At 43.0% G+C, this 20534-nt stretch overlaps 1 protein-coding gene across 7 annotated transcripts in view; it reads right to left on the reverse strand.

The window, feature by feature from the left end:
- The window catches only part of CMIP (c-Maf inducing protein), a 258040-nt gene that overhangs the window by 71112 nt on the left and 166394 nt on the right, over positions 1-20534 (reverse strand). For 3 of the 7 annotated variants that reach the window (XM_061594214.1, XM_061594211.1, XM_061594216.1), the window contains one exon: positions 4375-4434. The exons of 3 other annotated variants lie outside the window; for them this stretch is intronic. In XM_061594214.1, coding sequence (XP_061450198.1) covers positions 4375-4434 — 60 coding nt within the window. Of the gene's footprint in view, positions 1-1779; positions 1884-4374; positions 4435-20534 lie in introns of those variants that run through there. One more of the 7 variants, XM_061594215.1, reaches the window with a different exon arrangement.

A 20534-nucleotide genomic window follows, 5' to 3' on the forward strand; every position in this document is an offset into this window, starting at 1 on the left:
TGGACTAGGAGAGCCTTCTCCTAAGCCAGGGCCCACAAAATGTTTTGGACTACAATTCCCATTAGCCCCAGTCAGCATAGCCAAATGTCAGGGTCAAATGGAGCTACACAGTCCAACAAGTTCTGGAAGGCACCTAGTTGAGGAAGGCTGGACTACAATCTGAGAGACCTGGGTTCACACCCCTATTCCAACATAAAGCTCACTAGGTAGCCTCAGGCCAGCCGCCATCTCTCTTTCTTTCCTATCTCATAGGGTTGTTGAGAGAATTAAAAAAAAAGGTGTGTAGGTGTGTGTGAAGAACCACATACACTTTGGAGGAAGGGTGGAATGTAAATATAACAAGTCCACAAAATAAATATAGGTAGAGCACAGAGAACAGGATACAATAACAACAATAGCAACAACAACAACAACAATAGTAGCAACAACAACAAGACTTTCCTTTTCTCCCAGGCATTTCGGCATGTGTTTTTAAATTGCTTTTTAAAAATGTGTTTTTAAATTTGTATATTTGGTTTTTAATGTTTTTAATTGTTGTAAACCGCCCAGAGAGCTTCGGCTATGGATACATGGATATGGACTGTCTTCAAGTCGATTATGGTGACCCTGTGAATAGGTTTTCATGGTAAGTGGTATTCAGAGGTGGTTTACCATTGTCTTCCTCTGAGGCTGAGAGGCAGTGACTGGCCCAAGGTCACCCAGTGAGCTTCATGGCTGTGTGGAGATTCAAACCCTGGTCTCCCAGGTCGTAGTCCAGCACCTTAACCACTACACCACACTGGCTATGGGGCAGTATACAAATGCAATAAATAAATAAATAAATGTCCTCATTATCACTGCCTATTAGCTGTTTTCTGAAGACCAAGCATTGTTAAAAAAAAAAGCAAAAAGCATAACATAACATCAAACAGTAATGAATATCGGGGTGACCCCCCACACTTTTTTTTGCTGGCTCCCCTTCAGAAGGTCAGACACCCCTCCCAGTGTTTCCTTCATTTGCCCTGTAATGCCTTCTATTTACCTATCCATCATTTGGCCATCCCTTCAGACTCCTCAGCAGGTATCTGGGGTCCATTTCTTGCTTCCTCCTCCGCCCTCCCCCAGCTCTTAGGGATGATAGGAGAGTAGTTTGGGGCTATCGAAATAATCTTCCACAGACACCAGCAGTAAGGATGACACACTATTAATTACAGAGGGGTAGGCATGTTAGTCTTTTGCACCCATGGACAAATGTTACTATGGCGCAAGTTTGAGTGGGACAGAGACCACTTTGACAGTAGGTCCCTGGCCCAGGGAAGGCCGTACTTTAAATAAAATGGTTTGCTTTTTAAAGCTACTGCTTTACAGGGTTTTGTTTTACACTACTAATTGCACGTACATCACATTCTTCAAAAAACCAACAGCTAAAAACAATATTCATTGAGAATAAAACCAAACATTGTAAACGCAATCCTGCAACGAATGGCCACAATTTTCACCTAGTGCATCTGTTCCACACCTATTTCCGTCGTTCTTCTCCCACCCCCAGAGACTTTCTTTCCCAAACTTTCCTTGGTTTTCTGAAAAGCATGGAATAAAAGCGAACAGTTGCTGATTTGCAGGCTGTGTTTCTGCCGGAACAGAGTCTGAAAGAAGAAAGAGGGCTGCACCACATTCACAGGCTGTTTAGCTTGACTGGCTTATCAAATAAAGAAGAAGAAAGGCTGAAAGAAAAGAGGAGCATGTACCAGCAAGCCACCCCAGGCCCCCGACATGCCCCACCATAAATTGCCCCCACACCTCAGAATCCATTCGTGAAGCCGACTTCCAGTTCTGCTTTTTCTTATCTGACCGGGATCTCTGCTCAAGAAGAACTGCTGACACTGGGCGATTCCGGGCCGTTTGGAAACAGCTGCCACAATCTCCCTTGCAACTTTTTAAAAAATGTTTGCTTTTAAAAAGGCCTGCCCATAGTTCTTTGTGCAGGCTTTTAAAAATACTTTTCCATTAAGAACTGTTTTTCTTTAAAGCCAAAACTGCAGTTCAAAGGAGGAAGGGAACAAAAATACGTGGAATAGCCAATGCCCAGAAGATATTGTTTGAGACGGAGCTTAGAGCTTCAGGGCTAATCTAAACTCCCACTGTGGAAGAGTCACAAGAGGAGGAAGATCAATCTCTTTCTCTCTCTCTCATTCTCTCTCCATTTCAGCTCTTGGGGCCAGAGGGGCTTAAGTACACTTGCACAATGCGCTGTTATCTTTACGAAATGCTTCTGTAACACTGACGAACAGTGAGGGGAGGCGGAAATATACAACAGCCCTCCAGAGACCTCAACTCTAGTATCCTGGATTTGCTCCTGGATGCCATTCTGCTTTTCTCAGCAGAAACACTAGAGATGCTCGCTCGAACACAACTGCCATTTTGTCCTCATATTTTGAGTACAGACAACCATTTACCAATTAGTATGTGCGTGCAAACATAGGAAGCTTCCTTGTGCCAGATCTGGATTCAGACAATTTATTAATCCTGATTTCCTGGCACAAAGCTCTCTTGAAGGTTATATATATATGAAGGTTATATATTATATATTATATATATATATATGGTATTTATTGAACATTTGTTCCAATTTGTTTGCAGGGAGGTTACACGACAATGAACATTCATCCTGATTTGCTTGTGGGATGTTTATACACCTTCCTGTTAATCATTCATTCATCCCACACCTTGCAATGCATTTCCATGTCACTTTCCTAACTGCAAAAAGTCTGTTTCTTTTTGTGGAATTCCATTCTGTGGAATTATTGCAAAAGGGTGACACAGCGCTTTAATCCATTTTAAATGCACAAACCTTAATTTCCCGACATGCGCTTTAATCCCTCCTGCAAAATACTGACAGGTCTGGAGACACCCTTAGTGGCCCAGCACTGCCAGTTTATATATTTATTTATTATTAGATTTATATCCCACCTTTCCTCCAAAGAGCCCTAAGAAATATATATGGTTCTTCCCCTTTCCATTTTATCCTCACAACAGCCCCCCCCTCTGTGTGTGTGTGTGTGAGAGAGAGAGAGAGAGAGAGAGAGAGAGAGAAAGAGGGAGGGAGGGAGGGAGGGGCCTAAAATCACCCAGTGAGCTCCATGGCTGAGTGGGGATTCAAACCCTGGTCTCCTAGATCCTAGTCCAACATTCTAACCACAGCACCACAGTGGCTCTGCTGATTGGCAGTAGCTCTTCAGGGTCTCAGGCAGACTCTTTCCCATCACTTGCCATCCAAGATATAAGATTGGTAACTGGATATGAACGAGGGACCTTCTGCATGCAAAGCATGGTGCTCTACCACTGAACTACAGTCCATCCCCTATAACTTACCATGGAATGTACATGACAGGCAGACCATCTGTATTGCCCTGCCCGATGGTGAGGAGAATCCCATCAGTGTCCTGCTTCCCTGATTTTTTTTTTTAAATAATTGTCTTTATGTAATACAGGACCATCAACATACATGGCACTTTGACAAGATGCAATGACAACGGTCCCTGCACCAAAGAGCAGGAGCAACCAATGGTGGAAGGAAGAGGGCAGCATCGGAGAAGGCATTTTGGACACCTCTCCCAAAAATGAGAGACAGGCTATAACTACTATATTTCTACTACGATAAGCAACTCTATTTCTTCATTTGTTGTTAGGTATTTTGACTTCTCCAGCAAAATGTGGAACATGAACATATTAAACAAGCACTGAGAGACAGTGTGGTGTAGTAGTTACAGTGTTAGACTGGGACCTGGGAGACCAGGGTTCAAATCCCCACTTGGCCATGAAGGGTCACCTTGGACCAGTCACTGTCTCTCCACCTAACATACCTCACAGGTGAGGATAAAATCAAGGGAGGAGAACCATGCTTGTATGCCACCTTGAGCTTCCTGGAGGAAAGGTGGGATAGAAATGTAATAATAAATACATACAAATAAATTCCCTGATCCCCTGACTTGAACCTTCCACTCTGATAGTGGTTTTAATTGTTTTAACTGTTGTGCTGTTTTAATGGGCTTGTTTATTATATATTTTTATTATGGATTTTGTTACGTAGTTTTTTAATATATACTTTAATTTCAAGTAGTTGTATTTTTATCATTGTTTTACTCTTAATATTTCTTCTTGAAATGGAAAACAGTATATAAATTCTATTATTATCATCATCATTACCTAATAATAACAACAATAATGGTGGGAAGCATCAGTCCTAGGGGCTGAATGGGCCCTCCAGGCCTCTGTGTTTGGCCCTCAAGACTCTAACACCCCCCTGTCCAGGCTACCCCCTTCACTGGGCCTGCCCCACACGCTCCTTGAGTTCTTCTACTTGCCTGGAAGGTGGCCCCAAAGCCTCTTGCTTACCGGATGGAGATTTACAGGTAGAAACCTCTGAGATCTTGCACGGCTGGAGTGCAGAGCCTCCTGGACAAAAATAAAAATCATATCCATTGCACCAGCCACCACTGGCATGTCGCCCCCGAAAAGTCACCCACAATAGTGAGTTCATCTCTGTTGTCAGCCTCATTTGGCATCCTTGATTTCTATCCATTCACCCACCCCTCAAAAGTCTACCTGCAACTCATGCGTGGACTTCTGCTGGGAACTCTAAAACGGGACTACAAATATTTGCCTTTGTTTCACATTTTTTACCCCTTCCCTTCCTATTTTTCAGCCCATTCTGACTCATTGCTACTGGATAATAACGGAGTGGAAATCAACCAAGAAGTTACTTGATAGTTAACACAATGATTGCTTTGGAAATTGACACTAAGGCAACAATTCTACACTCACTTTCCTGGGAGTATGTCTTATTTTGAATAGATTGCACTGCCCATCTGATATTACATATAAAGTTAAGGAAAGTATGTTATTTTTAAAACAAAACAAAACAATACAATGCAATATTATTTAATCCTTGGTACCACCATAGAACATCCTCTCTCTCTCTCTCTCCCGTAAGTTAACAAGACCTTTCTGCATTCTGGATGGACTGAATAGAACATAACCCACGTGGAATTTCTGAATGGCGTATATAATATAGAAACATCGTATGGCCCTTCTTCCCTAACCGCCAAGACTGTTTTGTCAAGACGTGTGCCCAAGCCACTAGAGTATTGAATGACATCAGCAAAACCCTTGCAATAATCTCAGCACAGCGGGGTGGGACTCAAAATGCACACAGATGGAAAGAACACTGTCATCTAGAGGCTTCTGCTCTCCCTTGTGAAGTCTCCAGGCCCTCCCCTAAAGAAATACAAAACCTGACCTCATTTTTTTTGTCATTCCCTTTCCTGCCCCAAATCCCTTTCCCCCACTCCATTTGTTGCCAGTCTTGCATCCTACATACACACACACCATGTCCCAAACAAATTTCACCCAAGAGACTGAAGCATTTTTCCATGACTTATATATAGACATCTAAACGTATCCTCTTCCTGGCTAGAAAATCCTAGGCCACCCCAGCTTCCAACCACGACAGGATTTCTGCTAGGAAATCTCCCCACAGTGAATCACTTGCTTTCTTGCAGACCACGCCAACGCTACATCTGAAATGTGTGTCAGCTTCCCACGGGCTGAGTATGCCAGAAGTTATTGATTTATTTCTGATTATAGAGGAAACCGTGCTCCAGCAAAATGAAAAATGCCAAGGGTTCTGCAGGGAAATTCTTCTTAGCCCTACGGCAGGGCAGGCCTCAACCAGGCAAGGTTTACTGACAGTGTTTTTATAAGATCTGTCAAGGCAATGTGAAGTTGCCCATTTACAAATTTCTCACATTCACAGTGACATATACATGCAACTTATATTTAAGGAAGTCTTATCATGTGTAACTGGGGGTTAAAAGGCCTTTTCAACAGCGATTTCTCATTTGTAGAATGCCCTTCCTTGTTAGGTGCACCTCTCTCCCTCATTATTGACTTTTGGGAGGATTTGAAAAAATTCCTATTTACCCAGACATTTGATGACTGAAAGACACTCTGGCAACCTTGAGATTACTGGCTGAGTGGATGTTTTTTACTTCTTTTTTAAAGATTTTTTTAATGTTTGGGTGGTATTCAGTGCTGGTCCCATTGAAGTTTATATATCTATACTTAGTTTCAAACAATAATGAGAGAATACAACCCACTGAAGTTAATAGACATGACTAACAGGTTCATTACTTTAAATGGGTCTACTCTGAGTAGGATTTAGTTGAATACAACCCATTATTTCTGTTTTGCTGCCCTGGGCTCCTTCAAGAGGAAGGACAGGACCTACCTACCTACCTACCTTCCATCCATCCATCCATCCATCGAGGGAGCCATCACCAAATACCTTCTTTTGAAGAAATGTCTAGACAGGCTCTCTCACTAATATTACTAATGACATTGGGAAGGCCCATAGGCGCAGCTCAATCAAAAAGCATCTGTCTTTCATGCAGAAGGTCCCAGGTTCAATCCTAGGTCTCTCTGGGTAGGGCTGGATGAGACCCGTGCCTGAAACTGTGGAAAGCTGCTGCCAATCAGCGTAGACAATACTGAGCTAGATCGACCAACAGTCTGTCTCTGTATAACGCAGCTTCCTATGTTCCTATAATTACTGCGCACATGGCTTTGTTCGGCAAACAACCTTCCACTGTACACAGTCCTGAAACACACCTTACCATTTCTAAAATCTAGATCGACCTTTCTAGCTCCATGTGCTTGAGGAATAATTTCCCATGAGGAAGACCACTTGTGCTTTCTACTAGCAAATGCATTCCCTAACATAGCCAGCTCCATCCTAGAAAGAAGACAATGGCTGGCCAGGACAAGATTGGTAGCATTTTTTTTTTACATTAACTGCAGTTTAGGAGACGTCTGAACCCTAAACTGGTGAATGTTAACTATTGTTAGTGGAAACAAGCCATGGTTTGACATTGGCTTGCTTCCATTAACCATAGTTGAGACTTACAGCAATTTGTCTAAGTTCGGACATCATAACAAGCTGTGACTTGTCTAAACATGAAGTGGAACCTTCTAAACCCACAAAGCTGTGCCAGAGGAGGCTCACATAGCCTCATCCTCATAATGATAAGCCATGGTTTAGTGTTATGTGCAAACACAGCCAGCATGGAACAGAAAACAACCTAGATATATTCCTTGAAATCTTCTAGTTCTACTTCCATTTTGTATTGGCAAACTTCGTCTCTTCGGAGCCTCCATCACTGGGTCTTGCTTTGGGTTGGCAAAACATCAGCTCTAGTCCTACTCATATCAATTAACAGTTCCGTATTTTTCTCATTAGAGCAAGATTGTTTGTTTCTCAGTTGTTGGTTTTTTTTTTATCTTTATGGAACTTGAGCTATGTTGAATTTCCCTACTACGGCTAAAAAAACCAACCAAACAGCAAGAGTAACTAACACTCCTAAAAGCTTGTGACAGGCAATTATTGCAGAAATCTATAATGAACATTGAAAAAGACAAACAAAACAAAATGGCCCTATATTATTAATGCATTTAGTGTAATGTTATATTATTAAAAATTAATTACATTAAAACAGAAATACATTATACCATAGGAAAAAAAAGAAAATTTCAGATGAAACCCTAACATTTCCATACAACAGACACACAAAAAAGCCTCCCCCTACCCCAGCCATAGCCAGCTTTGGCAGCACATTGGTAATAGAATAGAATCATGTCAGTCCAGGAAAGGCCTGAGAAACAGGTAAGTCTACCTGGCGCCAAAAATATGTCAGCGAGAGCACCAGACAGACTTCACTGGGGAGAGCACTGCACAAATAGGCAGCCACAACTGAGAAAGCCATCTCCCCTGTTATCACTCTCCAAGCCTCTCTCAGAGGAGGAACCCAGAGAAGGGCCTCAGACAAAGATCTAAGGGTCTTCTGGATAGGTTCATATTGGGAGAGATGTTCCAGTAAGTATTGGGGTCCTGAGCCATAAAGAGCTTCAAAGGTCAAAACCACAACTTTGAACTGGGCTTGGAAGTGTACAGGCGGTTGGTGTAGCTGGAACAGAATTGGTGCTATATGATCTGTTCGCCTTGAACCTGTCAACAGGCTGGCTGCATTCTGCAGTAACTGAAGCAGTTTTCAAAGGCAGCCCCCTCCAATGCATTGCTTCATTCATTCATTCATTCATTTGTATACCACCCCATAGCCAAAGCTCTCTGGGTGGTTTACAACAATTAAAAACATTAAAAACAAATATACAAATTTAAAAACACATTTTTAAAAATGAAATTTAAAAACACATGCTAAAGATGGGCAAAGTTTGGAAGTTTAGGCTCCTCTTCGTTCCACATGTTGAAAACAGTGTTTGATTTCAATGTCACTTCCACCTGCCTCCCTGTCTCTGGGTTTGCATCCTGATGGAACTTTTCCCCATGGACTTCTCTACAGAGGAAAACCAGTCAGAATTTACCCTAATATGGTTCAGCAAAAATCTGTGACCTGTGACAAGAGTCTCTAAAAATTATGTCACCTGTAACATTTATGCTGGACTGTAATAGGGTAAATACTGACTGGTTCCCCACTCGTATCCACTCAGTCATAGCTAAAATGTATATACTTATTTACCGTTGTCTATAGACTAAAAGCAACAGACAAAGAACCAAATCACTCAGCCAAGTTGCGGTATACATTGCAATTTTTATTTTGTTTTATAAAATTCTTTCTTTGCACTATAAAAGTGCTCAGTGTGATAAACAAAATTGGTAATTAAATTATCAGTACAACAATCGATCAATCAATTACTCTTCATGAGATACTAAAATTAATATCGTTGTGGATATTATTTAGATTTTTGTTCTACTGCAAAGACTGTTGTTCCCCCCCCAAGCATATCACTTCAGCCTAAGCACTAAACATTTCACAAAAGTGGTCCCCTCCTGCTGTGAGCCTTGATTTGCTTTACAGCAATACATGCCCAGTTTCTGAAGCTTAGGAAACACTTCCAACACCCGTTTGTCTGCCAAGGAAGCATTGCACTTTTCGTATGGATTTCCTAATAATTGCAGAGGGGTCTGGACAGCACTGAAAGGTGCACTCTTCATTAAAGGGAGGGCCATTAGCCTTGCCTCTTAGGCTTAACTGTCATTGCACTTAAATGGAGAGCTTGCCCTGGCATGCACTTAACCAGCCCTTGCGGCTGTGTGTTGCAGAGGAAGAGAAAGTGACTTTGGGTCAGGTTCTCCACCATTTACACTGTAAATCAGATGGACTACAACTCCCATCATCCCTGACAGCTGACCATGCTATCTGGGGATGATGGGAATTGTAGTCCAACAACATCTGGGGACCCAAGGTTGAAAAACACTGCTGTAAATAATCCCGGCACAAGAGATTGTAGCAGGTGGGAGTGGCAACCCACATCAGTCAACTGGTACATCTGTCACGTTGACAGCCCACCAGTCAAATTCGGCTAGTGAAGCCAATCCTGGTAAGGATCTGGTCCATGGAGCCAAAAAGGTCCCCCACCCGTGATCTACAGTCATTGTTCCACAGCTGGGACTCTCAAAAACACAAAGAATGCCTCCCTATGTAGGTAGAAATTCAGTTATTGCCCTGGAGCTTTGGAACTCTGTCCTGTGAGTTATTCATTGGCTCGGTTTCACACGATATTTCAGAAGCACTTAAAGTCAATTCTTTAGTCATATGTGTGGTTTAAACGGTTTTTTTAAAAAGTGTATTGTGAACTGCTTTGAGATTCAGAAACGAAAAGCAGTCTATAAGGTTTTGGAAATAAATGAATGAAAATTAGCAAGAATGTCTAGTCTAAGTTCTGGCCTCCTTGGATGCCACTGGGCACACCCCCTAGATGCCACTGTGTGTGCCAGCCATACCCCAGGTCCTACCGGTTCAGCTTCAGTCTAAGGGCAATATTGATATACTCCATGACGAGTGCGGCTCATAAATACTTTGAATAAATAAATAATAAACATAGGAAGCTGTCTCATGGTGAGTTAAACCTCTCAGCTCATCTATGGTTGACAATGGCTGGCAGTGGCTCTCCAAAGGTTCCAGCAGGGAGCTTTCCCAGCCCTACCCAGAGATGCCGGGGATTGAACCTCGGACCTTCTGCATGTACAGCAGATTCTCTGCCTCTGAGCGACGGCACTTCCATAAAAGGGCTACACGATTACAGATACACATGCACAGGGCTCCAGCATATGCTTGTCACCCAGAAAGCAGGGCTAGCCCCATATTCTCACTCACCTCTATCTTGCTTTGTACAGTCTATGCTTTGTTTTTCCTTTCAGCTTTGATACTAATTTTTAGCCTGTGACTTTAAGAGATTTTATTTGTCTGAAGAGCAGTTTAGAAAACAAAGAAAACAAAAGGAATTGGAAGGGGAAGTAATAGGCACCCCTTTCTCTCAACTCAATTTTATCAGGACGGTCACTCGATCAAAGAAATCTCAGCTGAACTGTATGAGCTTTAATCAAATAATGCATCAATAATATCTGCGTATATTTGCATATGAATGAAAACAATAGTTCTGAAATATTTTTTTTCTAGACAGCATGATAAGGCAACAAGCAGCATTTTATTTTATTTTATTTCTTTAAAAGACACACTTCCTCCTGTGGGGGAGAAAAGGGAAAAGAGTTGTCAGGAGACCCCTGTTCTCCTCACAGGGCTACCAATTGCCAGAGTGGGTTAACAACCCATCCCTCTTCCCAGGGAACTCTGAGAATTGTAGCTATGTGAGGGGAATAGGGGTCTCCAGGTAATTCTCAGCGCCCTTAAAAACTACAGTTCCCAGGATTCTTTTACGGAAGCCATGACAGTTTGAAGTAGAATAATAGTGAAATAAATGTATGGTGTGAATGGGATCTAACCCTCTCTCTGTTGTTCCACAGCAATTGGTATTCAATGGCATACTGGTCACATCCGTACCATACATGTAAAGCACTCGTATACCACTTTAACAGTCATGGCTCCCCCGCAACAATCCTGGGACCTGTACTTTGTTAAGGCCACTGAGAGTTGATAGGAGACCCTTAACAATACACAGGATGCTTTAGGAGAAGCTATGACTGCTAAAGTGGTATAGGAATGTTGTAAGGTGTGGATGTGACCACTACAGTCTCTGATCTGGAGGTAGCATACGGCTCATATATACTACATGACACGGATCAGGATTTCAATAAGGTTTTCAATATGCTGTCAGCCAGGGAGCTAGGTCTCAATAACCTGTAGCTCTTTCATTACAAGTAGGGCCCCGCTTTAAAGCGCTTTGCTTTACGGCGCTTCACTAATACAGCGGTCTCAATTAGATTAAAGCCCCACTCATACGGCGCTAGTTCTGCTTTTACGGCGCTTTTCGGTCGTCACGCACCAGTCTATTCAGTGAGTTCCTCTTTTCAGCGGTTTTTGCTTTTCGGCGGGGGTCCGGAACTTAATCCGCCGTATGAGTGGGGCCCTACTGTATCATCATCCTTACTGTCATTTCTTTATTTATTACATTTCTATCTCATCTTTCTTTCATCATAGAACCCAATGTGGCATACATGTGGTTTCCAAGCGGTCTCCCATCCACGCAGACTAAACCCAGACCTGCTAAGCTTCAGCAAAGTGGTGCCTTCAGACATCTTAACTTTTTTTTTTAAGACACGCTTTACAATGGCAGGTATGTACAATCCTTGAATCACTCAGACAACAAAAGTACTGAAGCTGCTGTCCCCAGAGTTCCCTAGGAAGAGGGACGGATTGTTAAACCACTCTGGAAATTATAGCTCAGTGAGGGGGAATAACAACTCTCAGCAACCCCTAGCAAACCACAGTTCCCAGGATTCTTTGGGGAAAGCCATAACTGTTTAAAAGTGGTATAACAATGCTTAAAGGTACAGTGCAGATGGAGCCTTCCTGAAACATAGGAAGCTGCCTTATACTAAGTCAGACCATTAGTCCATCTTGCTCAATATTGTCTTCACTGACTGGCAGCGGCTCTCCAGGGATTCAGGCAGGGGTCTCTCCCAGCCCTACCTGGAGATGCCGGAGATTGAACCTGGAACCTTCTGCATGCAAAGCCGATGCTCTGCCACTGAGTTACGGCCCTTCTCCTCTGCACAACCTACTCATCCACACCTGTTAACAGGGGATGGAAAGTGGGCATAGGGGTGAGGTTCCAAATCAGTCTTCCTCCACCTGGTGCCCTCCACATGTTTCAGAGTATAACTCCCACCAGTGCCAGCCAGTATTTCCAATGGTTAGGGATGTTGGAGTTATAGCACAGCAACATCTTCCAAAGGGCCGCAAGTAAGCCAGCCCTGATTCTGCATTACATATGTAACACAGACACACACACTTACTTCCAGCACACATACATTCCATTCTTTGGGCTACATCTGATTCAAATTTATAGACAGTGGTTCTCTTTCTCTGAGCCACTGATATTTGGAAGCAGCCTGCTGGGCCTGAGTGCTTGTTAACCCCTTTAAAAGCAGGTGCCAGCTCTGGCAACAAGGGCCTTATCTTCTTGTACTTTGACCTGTTATTCATAGGAAAGAAGAGCTCATGGAGACTGCATAGCCACAAAGCATCCCGTTGCAGAGAAACCAGGCCCGATTTGACTGTTGCCCAGGTAACCGGCCTCCTGTCTCAGCCACAAGACTGAAAAATAAATGCATATATCTATCTATACAAACACACACACACACACACACCCAAAAACATTTCCCTATAACTAAGAGCCTGGCTCTGAATAAAAGCAGCAACGTCTCAAGCAAAGGAGCTTCCTCTATTAGTTCTAGCTAATCTCGAAAACTCAGCGCTTGATTAGCTAACAATGAACATTCATCTCCTGAGGGGGTTCCTTTTCAGATCAATTTCCAATTCAGCAAAGACCATTTCACCACCAAGCATCATTCAAGGCAATTACATGTCCAAATCAGATTAAAAGGTTTGCTTGTCAGTCTTGATTCCTTTTCATTTTATTCTCCACCTTTTTGCAACTGGTTTCCTAGCCTCTCCCACCCCCACCTCCACCTCCCTCTTTCTCCCTCCTACCCAGAAGGTCCTTCAAGCACTGGAGAACATTTTTTTAAAAAAATCTGTTCACCTACCTCTTTTGCTCCCCCTTCCTCAGCAAAACATGCTTGCTGTGGTTTTAACCCAGCTTCACCATAAATGGCTGAAAAATGGACTTCTCTCCCCAGTGCACCTGCATCATCAGTGTCGTCAGCAAGACTGCTCGAGAAACGTGGTTGCTGTTGCTGTTGCCAGACCCTCAGGGATGCCTTGGGTACCAAAATGTGCAGATTTGGTGCACAGGGGCAGTTTTAAAAAGACTTGAGAGGTGGGGAAACAGAAGCTGATGAAAGCAGAACTTTGCAGCTCCGGCACCCTTATATTACAGGGAAGTGTCACGTTTCAGAGGGCTGTTTCCATCCAAAATGATTTATATCCACACATCTTGCTGCCAAAGGGCATCACAGAGCACCCACACAGATCCTTCTACACTGGCAGTTTAGATAAGCCATTCTCCTCCTCCTCTCTCTCTCTCTCTCTCTCTCAGAGCAGTTGCTGTAGCTTTTAAGAGCCGCTGCTCGCTTGTAAAGGTTCGGAGGGGAGGTTTATTTGTTCTGGGACTCTTATTATGTTTGCAATCCTCCCTTTCCTCTGAGGTTTTGAGAGTGTCCAACTAAAATCTGCTGTAGAGGCATCCATGTTTCAGGGTTGGCTACAAATATATAATAATTATTATATAGAATAGCTTTGTACAGGTGGGGCATCCTTATGCAGGAAAGTCAAATACAATCTGCCCCTCTTAGCGACCTCCTAAGGTTCCTTTTAGATATACTGTACTTACTTTTAAAGTTTTGCCCATTTTATGTGTGTTTTAATGACGATTGTTGGAAGCAAGTTTTTCAATTGTTTTGTGAATTTTAGCTGTATTATATTTACAATTTCAGTTGTACCCTACTTGGAGACCTTCTTGATGAAGTGGCTTATAAATTTTCTATAAAATTTCTAAATAAAATTATTTGCAGTGGGGTAGCTGTGTTACTCTCTTGCAGTAAAAACAACAAAGAGCCTTGTGGCATCTTAAAGTCTAAAGGTGCTATCTGACTAAACCAGCCTTCACCAACAGTCAGTGTGGTATAGTAGTAAGTGTCAGACTAAGACCTGGGAGATGAGGGTTCAAATCCCCACTCAGTCATGAAGCTCACTGGGTGACCTTGGGCCAGTCACTGTCTCTCAGCCTAACCTACCTCACAAGGTTGTTGTGAGGATCAAATTAGGAGGGGGAGAACCATGTTTGTAAGCTACCTTGAGATCCTTGAAGTAAAGGTGGGATATAAATGGAATAATAAAAATTAAAAATAAGCCTGGTACCCTCCAGATATTCTGGGATGCAAATTCCATCAGCCATTCTGCCTGGGGCCGATGGGAGCTACCAGCTCAAAACATCTGCAGGGCACCAGGATGGTGAAGGTTGGACTAAGTCAAACTCAAAGTAGATTTAATTTAGTCATGTCATAAAGCTTATGCCACAGCACATTTGTCAGTCTTTATGCTACCATAAAACTGGGTTTCTTTACCCTAGATTAGAACATGCGTTTTTTCATGCATTTTTAAAGCTTTTTTTAAAAAAGATGTTTTTAAATATCTTTTTTTTAAAGTTTTTTTATGTTTTGTTTTAATATATTTCAAAGTCTGTTTTTATTATGTTTTAGAGTGTTTTTAGTGCTTTTGTTTGCCGCCCTGGGCTCCTGCTGGGAGGAAGGGTGGGATATAAATCTAATAAACAGATAAATAAATAAAATGATAAATAACCATCAATCCATCTGGGAGCAAGGCAGCTGAGAAAAAAGGTTTCACATTGCAAAATGACATTCGGTGTATTATAAAATCGAAGGAGGATATCTGTAACATATTCAAGTGACTGTCATGACCTGGAAATGCTTCATATCTTAGTCACTGGTCTGTCACCAGAGCTTTGAAGAACACCTGCTGTTTGGTGGAGGATCATGAATTTGGGATCATCCAGGTGCCTATCAGCTGGCAGTTCCAAAACAGCCATATAGTTAGTGGCCACTGCTTTCTCAGAAATAACGGATTAAGGGGCCTGTGGGCTTGATTCAACCTCCAAATGGCCTCTGAGGCCATTTCTAGCAAACTCTTGCTCATCCATCAATCATGTGACATCATTTGATGTCACCCATCAGTTATTTTGATCTGCTCCACTACACTCGGCACTTTCCCAGGGTTAGACGTACACGTTAACTTTTTTATGTACATTTTATGTATTTTACATAAAGGAAATTGAAGTAAAATACGTACAGTAAATTTTGCCCCTCACCGATTTTTGACCCTCCCTCTTTGCTTCTGACCCCACCCGCCATTGGGATGCAGCTTTAAGAAGACTGGCCAGTTTGAATCGAAACCAGCTTCATAGCCCGTGAGAATGGAGCACAGCATGCTAATATGAATTCAGACAAGCTGTAGGAAGCAGAGATATGTGAACTATATAGACTGGCCTGTGTTTAAAGCATAGTTCACCTTCCACCACACAATCCAAGAATGTGCAGGAGATCCTAATAGGCAGCCAGGTTGTTTTTCCTGTCTTTCCTGAACACTAGCATCCCCATCTCCCATCTGGTGCCAGAAATCAGGAAAGATGGGTAGCTGCCAGGGCCCATGGATGGTTGAAGGGCCCATCAAACTAGCTCCTCAGGACCCAGCAGTGCCCTACTCCTGCCTCCCTGCTGCTCTTCCAGCATTTTGGAGACAAGCACTGAGTGAGGATAAGATACCTAAAATACTGTTTCATCTCTTCTATACCCAACTGAACACCACTCTGCAGGTGAGGGTCTCCTCCAGATACCATCTGATCATGAGATTCATTCTGCACAATATAGGAATCAGGCCTTCAGTGTTATGGCGCCTAACCTTTGGAATTTCCTCCAGTTAAATATTAAGACAGGCACCATCCTGGTTGTCTTTTCGGCCCCTTTCTCTTCCAACAAGCCTTTTAAATATAAGTCTTTCCCAGTCAGCATCTGTACTGGAATTGTTCCTGGATGTTTTTGGATATGTTTAGGTATTTCAATTGTTTTATTGCTTGTGTGTTTGCTGCCTGGGCTTCTTTGAGAGGAAGGGAGGGATATACATTTAATAAATAATAATAAAGATGATAGTGATTGCACAGATGAAAGAGTAATGCACTCTTGGTATGAGTGGTGTGGATAAATGAAGATGTCTAGTCTTCAGTAAAAAGACTGCAAGCCTATCAGGGTGGAGTATAAATATAATCACTCTAATAGTAAACATAGGTGGCTAAGTGCCAACAGGATTTGAGCCAAAATGGGGCTACTAAGAAACAACAGGGTAGGTTTGGCAGGCTCAGGGGAACCCCAAAGTGTGCAAGTGTACAAAAAACCCACAAATTTAAGCTTCCCCCCCCAAAAAAAAGAGTCCATTGAGGATTAAGCATAGTAGCCATAGAATAATTAATGTCAAGTTAAAAACAACAACTGAATACCAGAAGGGGGGGGGGCAGAATGGAATATCCTGAAGAAAGGCTCAGCTTGCTAGAACATGCTGAATGTTTTTTTTCCTTTTTGATCCCACTTATGGTTATTAGTGGGGCAATATTCTGTTTTTAAGGTACAGGGAAAACACATTGCATGTATTCTGTATTCTCTGTTTTTTGATACCATACAAATTATTTCATTTTTGTGTTTGAAAATAATGAAAATCTATCTATCTATCTATCTATCTATCTAAAGAGCATGCAAACCAGCCATTTGACGTGACAGTCAAATATCTAGTGTCAAGAGGGTGGCCACTTTCACAGTGTTAAAATAAGAAGATGTATTTGCATAAGATTTGCATATGCTAATTTATACATATAGCTACAAATATAGAAATAAGGGTTATACTCTAAATAGAACTATAAAGCATCTGAGCATAGTGGGAAAGACTGTGACCAGGTGAGCTGTGTGTGCCTGCTCAGTCTGCTGTCCAGGTGCTAACTGCTGATGGAGAACTTCAAGGCCCCTGCAGTCTCCCTTCTTAGGGTATGTTAGAGGTGAGTTAGAGAGTTTGGTATGCAAACTGCCTTGGTTGCCCTGTACAATGAAATGTCAGGAGACCGTGTGTGTGTGACTCTGTTGATTTTCCTTGATCTTTCACCGGCTTTGTACACCATCAACCATGGTATGCTTCTGGGGCAACTGTCTGAGTTGGGTGTTAAGGGCACTGCATTGCAGTGGTTCCATTCATATTTGGATGGCCGGCTCCAGAAGGTAGTTCTTGGGGAGCATTGCTCAGCTCCATGGGTCCTCCAGTATGGGGTCCCGCAGGGATTGGTTCTGTCCCCCTCAAAAAGAATCCTGGAAACTGTAGTTTGTTAAGGGTGCTAGGAATTCTAGCTCAGTGAGGGGTAAACTACATTTCCTAGGATACTTTTGGGAAAGCCATGACTGTTAAAGTGGTATAAGTGTGCTTTAAATATATGGTATGGATGTGACCTCTCTTAGGAAGATGGTCTGTGATCCAGGAAATAAAGGAACATTATTTCTCAACAGATAAAAGTTTGAGAAGTGATTTCTTACAGGGTTCCACAACATGTTTTCCTGCCACTAAAAAAGCTCCTTGCCCCGACATTAACTGAAACCACGCAACAACAAATTCACCAAGACAGTGCTATAGTATTAGACTGCTATTTTCATGATAAAGGAGTCACATGGGCAAATTCTTCTGATCTGATCCCAAGGATTTTGAAAAAGTGCTTCTGCACAGATTTAAAGGCTGCAAATGCCTTTTAATATTGTTCTTTTTGTTTTTAAATACAAAACTTCAGCCACTCAACAACCCTATTTTTAAACTGGCACTATGGCAACAATGCCGTAAGGTGCATCACGAAGGCTCACCATAGCCTCTTATCAACTTTCCCTTCCCTGTTTGTGACGGAGAGAAACAAACATACCAAATGCCTTGTTGACCTTGTTGAAAGACTACCTGCCCCCCAGTGCATGGGACTGGTCAAAGTACAACGTGCCCTATGGCTGGCCCCGCCCACAGTCACATGGGCCTGGGCAGGGTTCACACAAGGCATATAAAGTGTTCTTGAGAACAGCAAAATGAAACTGAAAGTGCACATAACATGATACAAGTACAGTAGGGCCCCGCTTTATGGCATTCCACTTTCCGATGTTCCGCTGATGCGGCGACTTTCAATCAGGGGGAATTCCCCGTTTTAAAGCCAATTTTGCCGTTTTGCAGCATTTTCGCGCAACGCAACCCATTAAAGTCAATGGGTTCCGCTTTACGGCGATTTCTGCTTTAGGGCGGGGGCCTGTTCCCTAACCCACCATATAAGCGGGGCCCTACTGTAGTGGTTTGTTAGAGACTTTGAACTTAATGGTCTTATTGGGAGGGGGGGTCTCCCTTTTTTAGATGGTAATGTCTAAGACAGCCTTTCCCAACTAGTGGGCCACAATTCCCATCTTTCCTGACCATTGGCAATGCTGGCTGAGTCTGATGGGAGTTGTGCTCCAACAACATCTGGTGGCCCACTAGTTGGGAAAGGCTGGTCTAGGAACTGAATGTGGCTCTCCAAGCCTCTCTATCTAGCCCTCATGACTTTCCCCAGGCCACACACCCAATGTGTCTTTGAACTCTGATACAGGAATACCCCGCATTAACGTACGCAATGGGTCCAGAGCGAGTACGTAAACCGAAAATGTACTTAAAGTGAAGCACTGCCTTTTTTCACTTATCGATGCATATACTGCACTGCAATCGTCATATATGGGCATCACTGATGTACATAATGCATTTATAACTAAAATAAACACAGTAGGCCTTATTTTAAGAAAATGTTTGTCGTTGGAAACTGATCGGGCGGTGGCGTCATGCCGTTAAGTGTCCGTTCTTGCGAAGCGAGCGTACGTAAACAGGGGAATGGTGCTACTGTAAATATGTCCATACTCGCGAGTGTCCGTAAAGTGAAGGTCCGTATAGCGGGGTATTCCTATAATGCCTCTTGCTTCCCAGGTGGAGAATAGAGTGAGTGAGCGAGTGAGTAAACTAGCCTAGTGTACAAACGTAAAAATTGACATTCATTGCTCTACCCATTCTTGTCTCTGGCTGTGCCAATCATTGGCATGTGGTCCCCAGAAGGTTGCCCAGAAGGGAATGTGGCCCTCAGGCTGAAAAAGATTCCCCACTCCTGTAATACTGCGTCACTTACCTCAAAATGTGGTAAGCCAATCCAGCAGTGTTCAGGGGCCCACTGCCCATTCTGCTGAGTGGGGTCCTGGCCTTTTGCCCCAAAGTCCTGCCCTGACAGCACCACTGTTTATAACTAACCTTACCCTGAGAGGCAAAGCTGATTAAAAGGCAACCTAAAATCTTGTTTTCTTTTTTTCTTTCCTGGCACATACCTATCATGGCCTCCAAGATTCAGCAAAAGGCACGGGGAAGAATTAAGCAAATATTATGGGAGCTCATACTATGGGAACAAGAAAAGTGCAATGAGCAGGCCACATCCACGAGGCCTAGTGGCATGTCCTGCCAAAGACATACAGTTATACCTAGATTCAAGGGATTCTAATCTGCTCCTTAAAGCTATCCCTCTTCGTCCCCACAGCAAAAATAAATGTACAAATATAACACCTCTGTCTTCCTATGGTACTGCTCAGAATGGCCACTGCTAGAAATTACTGGGAACACAGTGAGACATAGAGCCAAGATCAGCAGGAAGGGCAGAGCTTCCTTTTTGTGGAGGTCTGTTTGAGTAACAGCCTGTCATTGCTTCTAGCCTCAACAGCAAAACAGCCTGGTCTTGTCACTTTGTGCAAGACAGGCTCTGTTGGCTGCAAATGCCTCAAAGGCCAGTATTTAGAGGCAGTTTTATCCCGGGAAAGTTCTGTGGTCTTTTTCACACATTCATAGCCAAACACTTGCGAGATGATCCACAAAGTAGCCTGGGACAATGAGTTGCACAATCACATGCCTCAAGTGTGACCAGCGGTAAGGTCATTATTGGTACTGGATTATTCCCTGGAGAAATCAGACCTAGCCTCGATTGTCCATGCTCTAGTCACTTCTAGGGTGGATTACTGCCATGTGCATTATATAGACCTACTCTTGAAGACAGTCCAGAACTTTCAGGGTGGACCATGTTAAACCAATTTTGTACAAGCTCCACTGGCTATTTGTTTCCTGGTTCAATTTTTAAAGACCTAATCAGGCGTGCAGCTGGTTAATTTAAGAGAGAATTGTTTAAGGGCTCTTGTGATGGTAACACATATTTCTTCACTTCCTACAAAATGTGGTACGCCAGCCCTGCTGCGTTCCTCCTGCTCATTCTGCTGAGTGGAGCCCTGGGCTTCTGCCCCCAAGTCCTACTCTGATGGCACTAGTGCCATAAATGGCCTGAGACCAGCATCTTTGAAGAATCACCTCCACCTGGGTGAACAAGCTCAGAATCTTCTCATGGTTTCTGAGGCCAGTGAAGGGGCAAATGGTGAAGATGAGAAAGAGGGGGCTTTTTCACTTGCGGTGCTTGAATATATGAAACAGTCT

The sequence above is a fragment of the Rhineura floridana genome, chromosome 13, assembly GCF_030035675.1.
Source record: "Rhineura floridana isolate rRhiFlo1 chromosome 13, rRhiFlo1.hap2, whole genome shotgun sequence".
Lineage (NCBI taxonomy): Eukaryota > Metazoa > Chordata > Lepidosauria > Squamata > Rhineuridae > Rhineura > Rhineura floridana.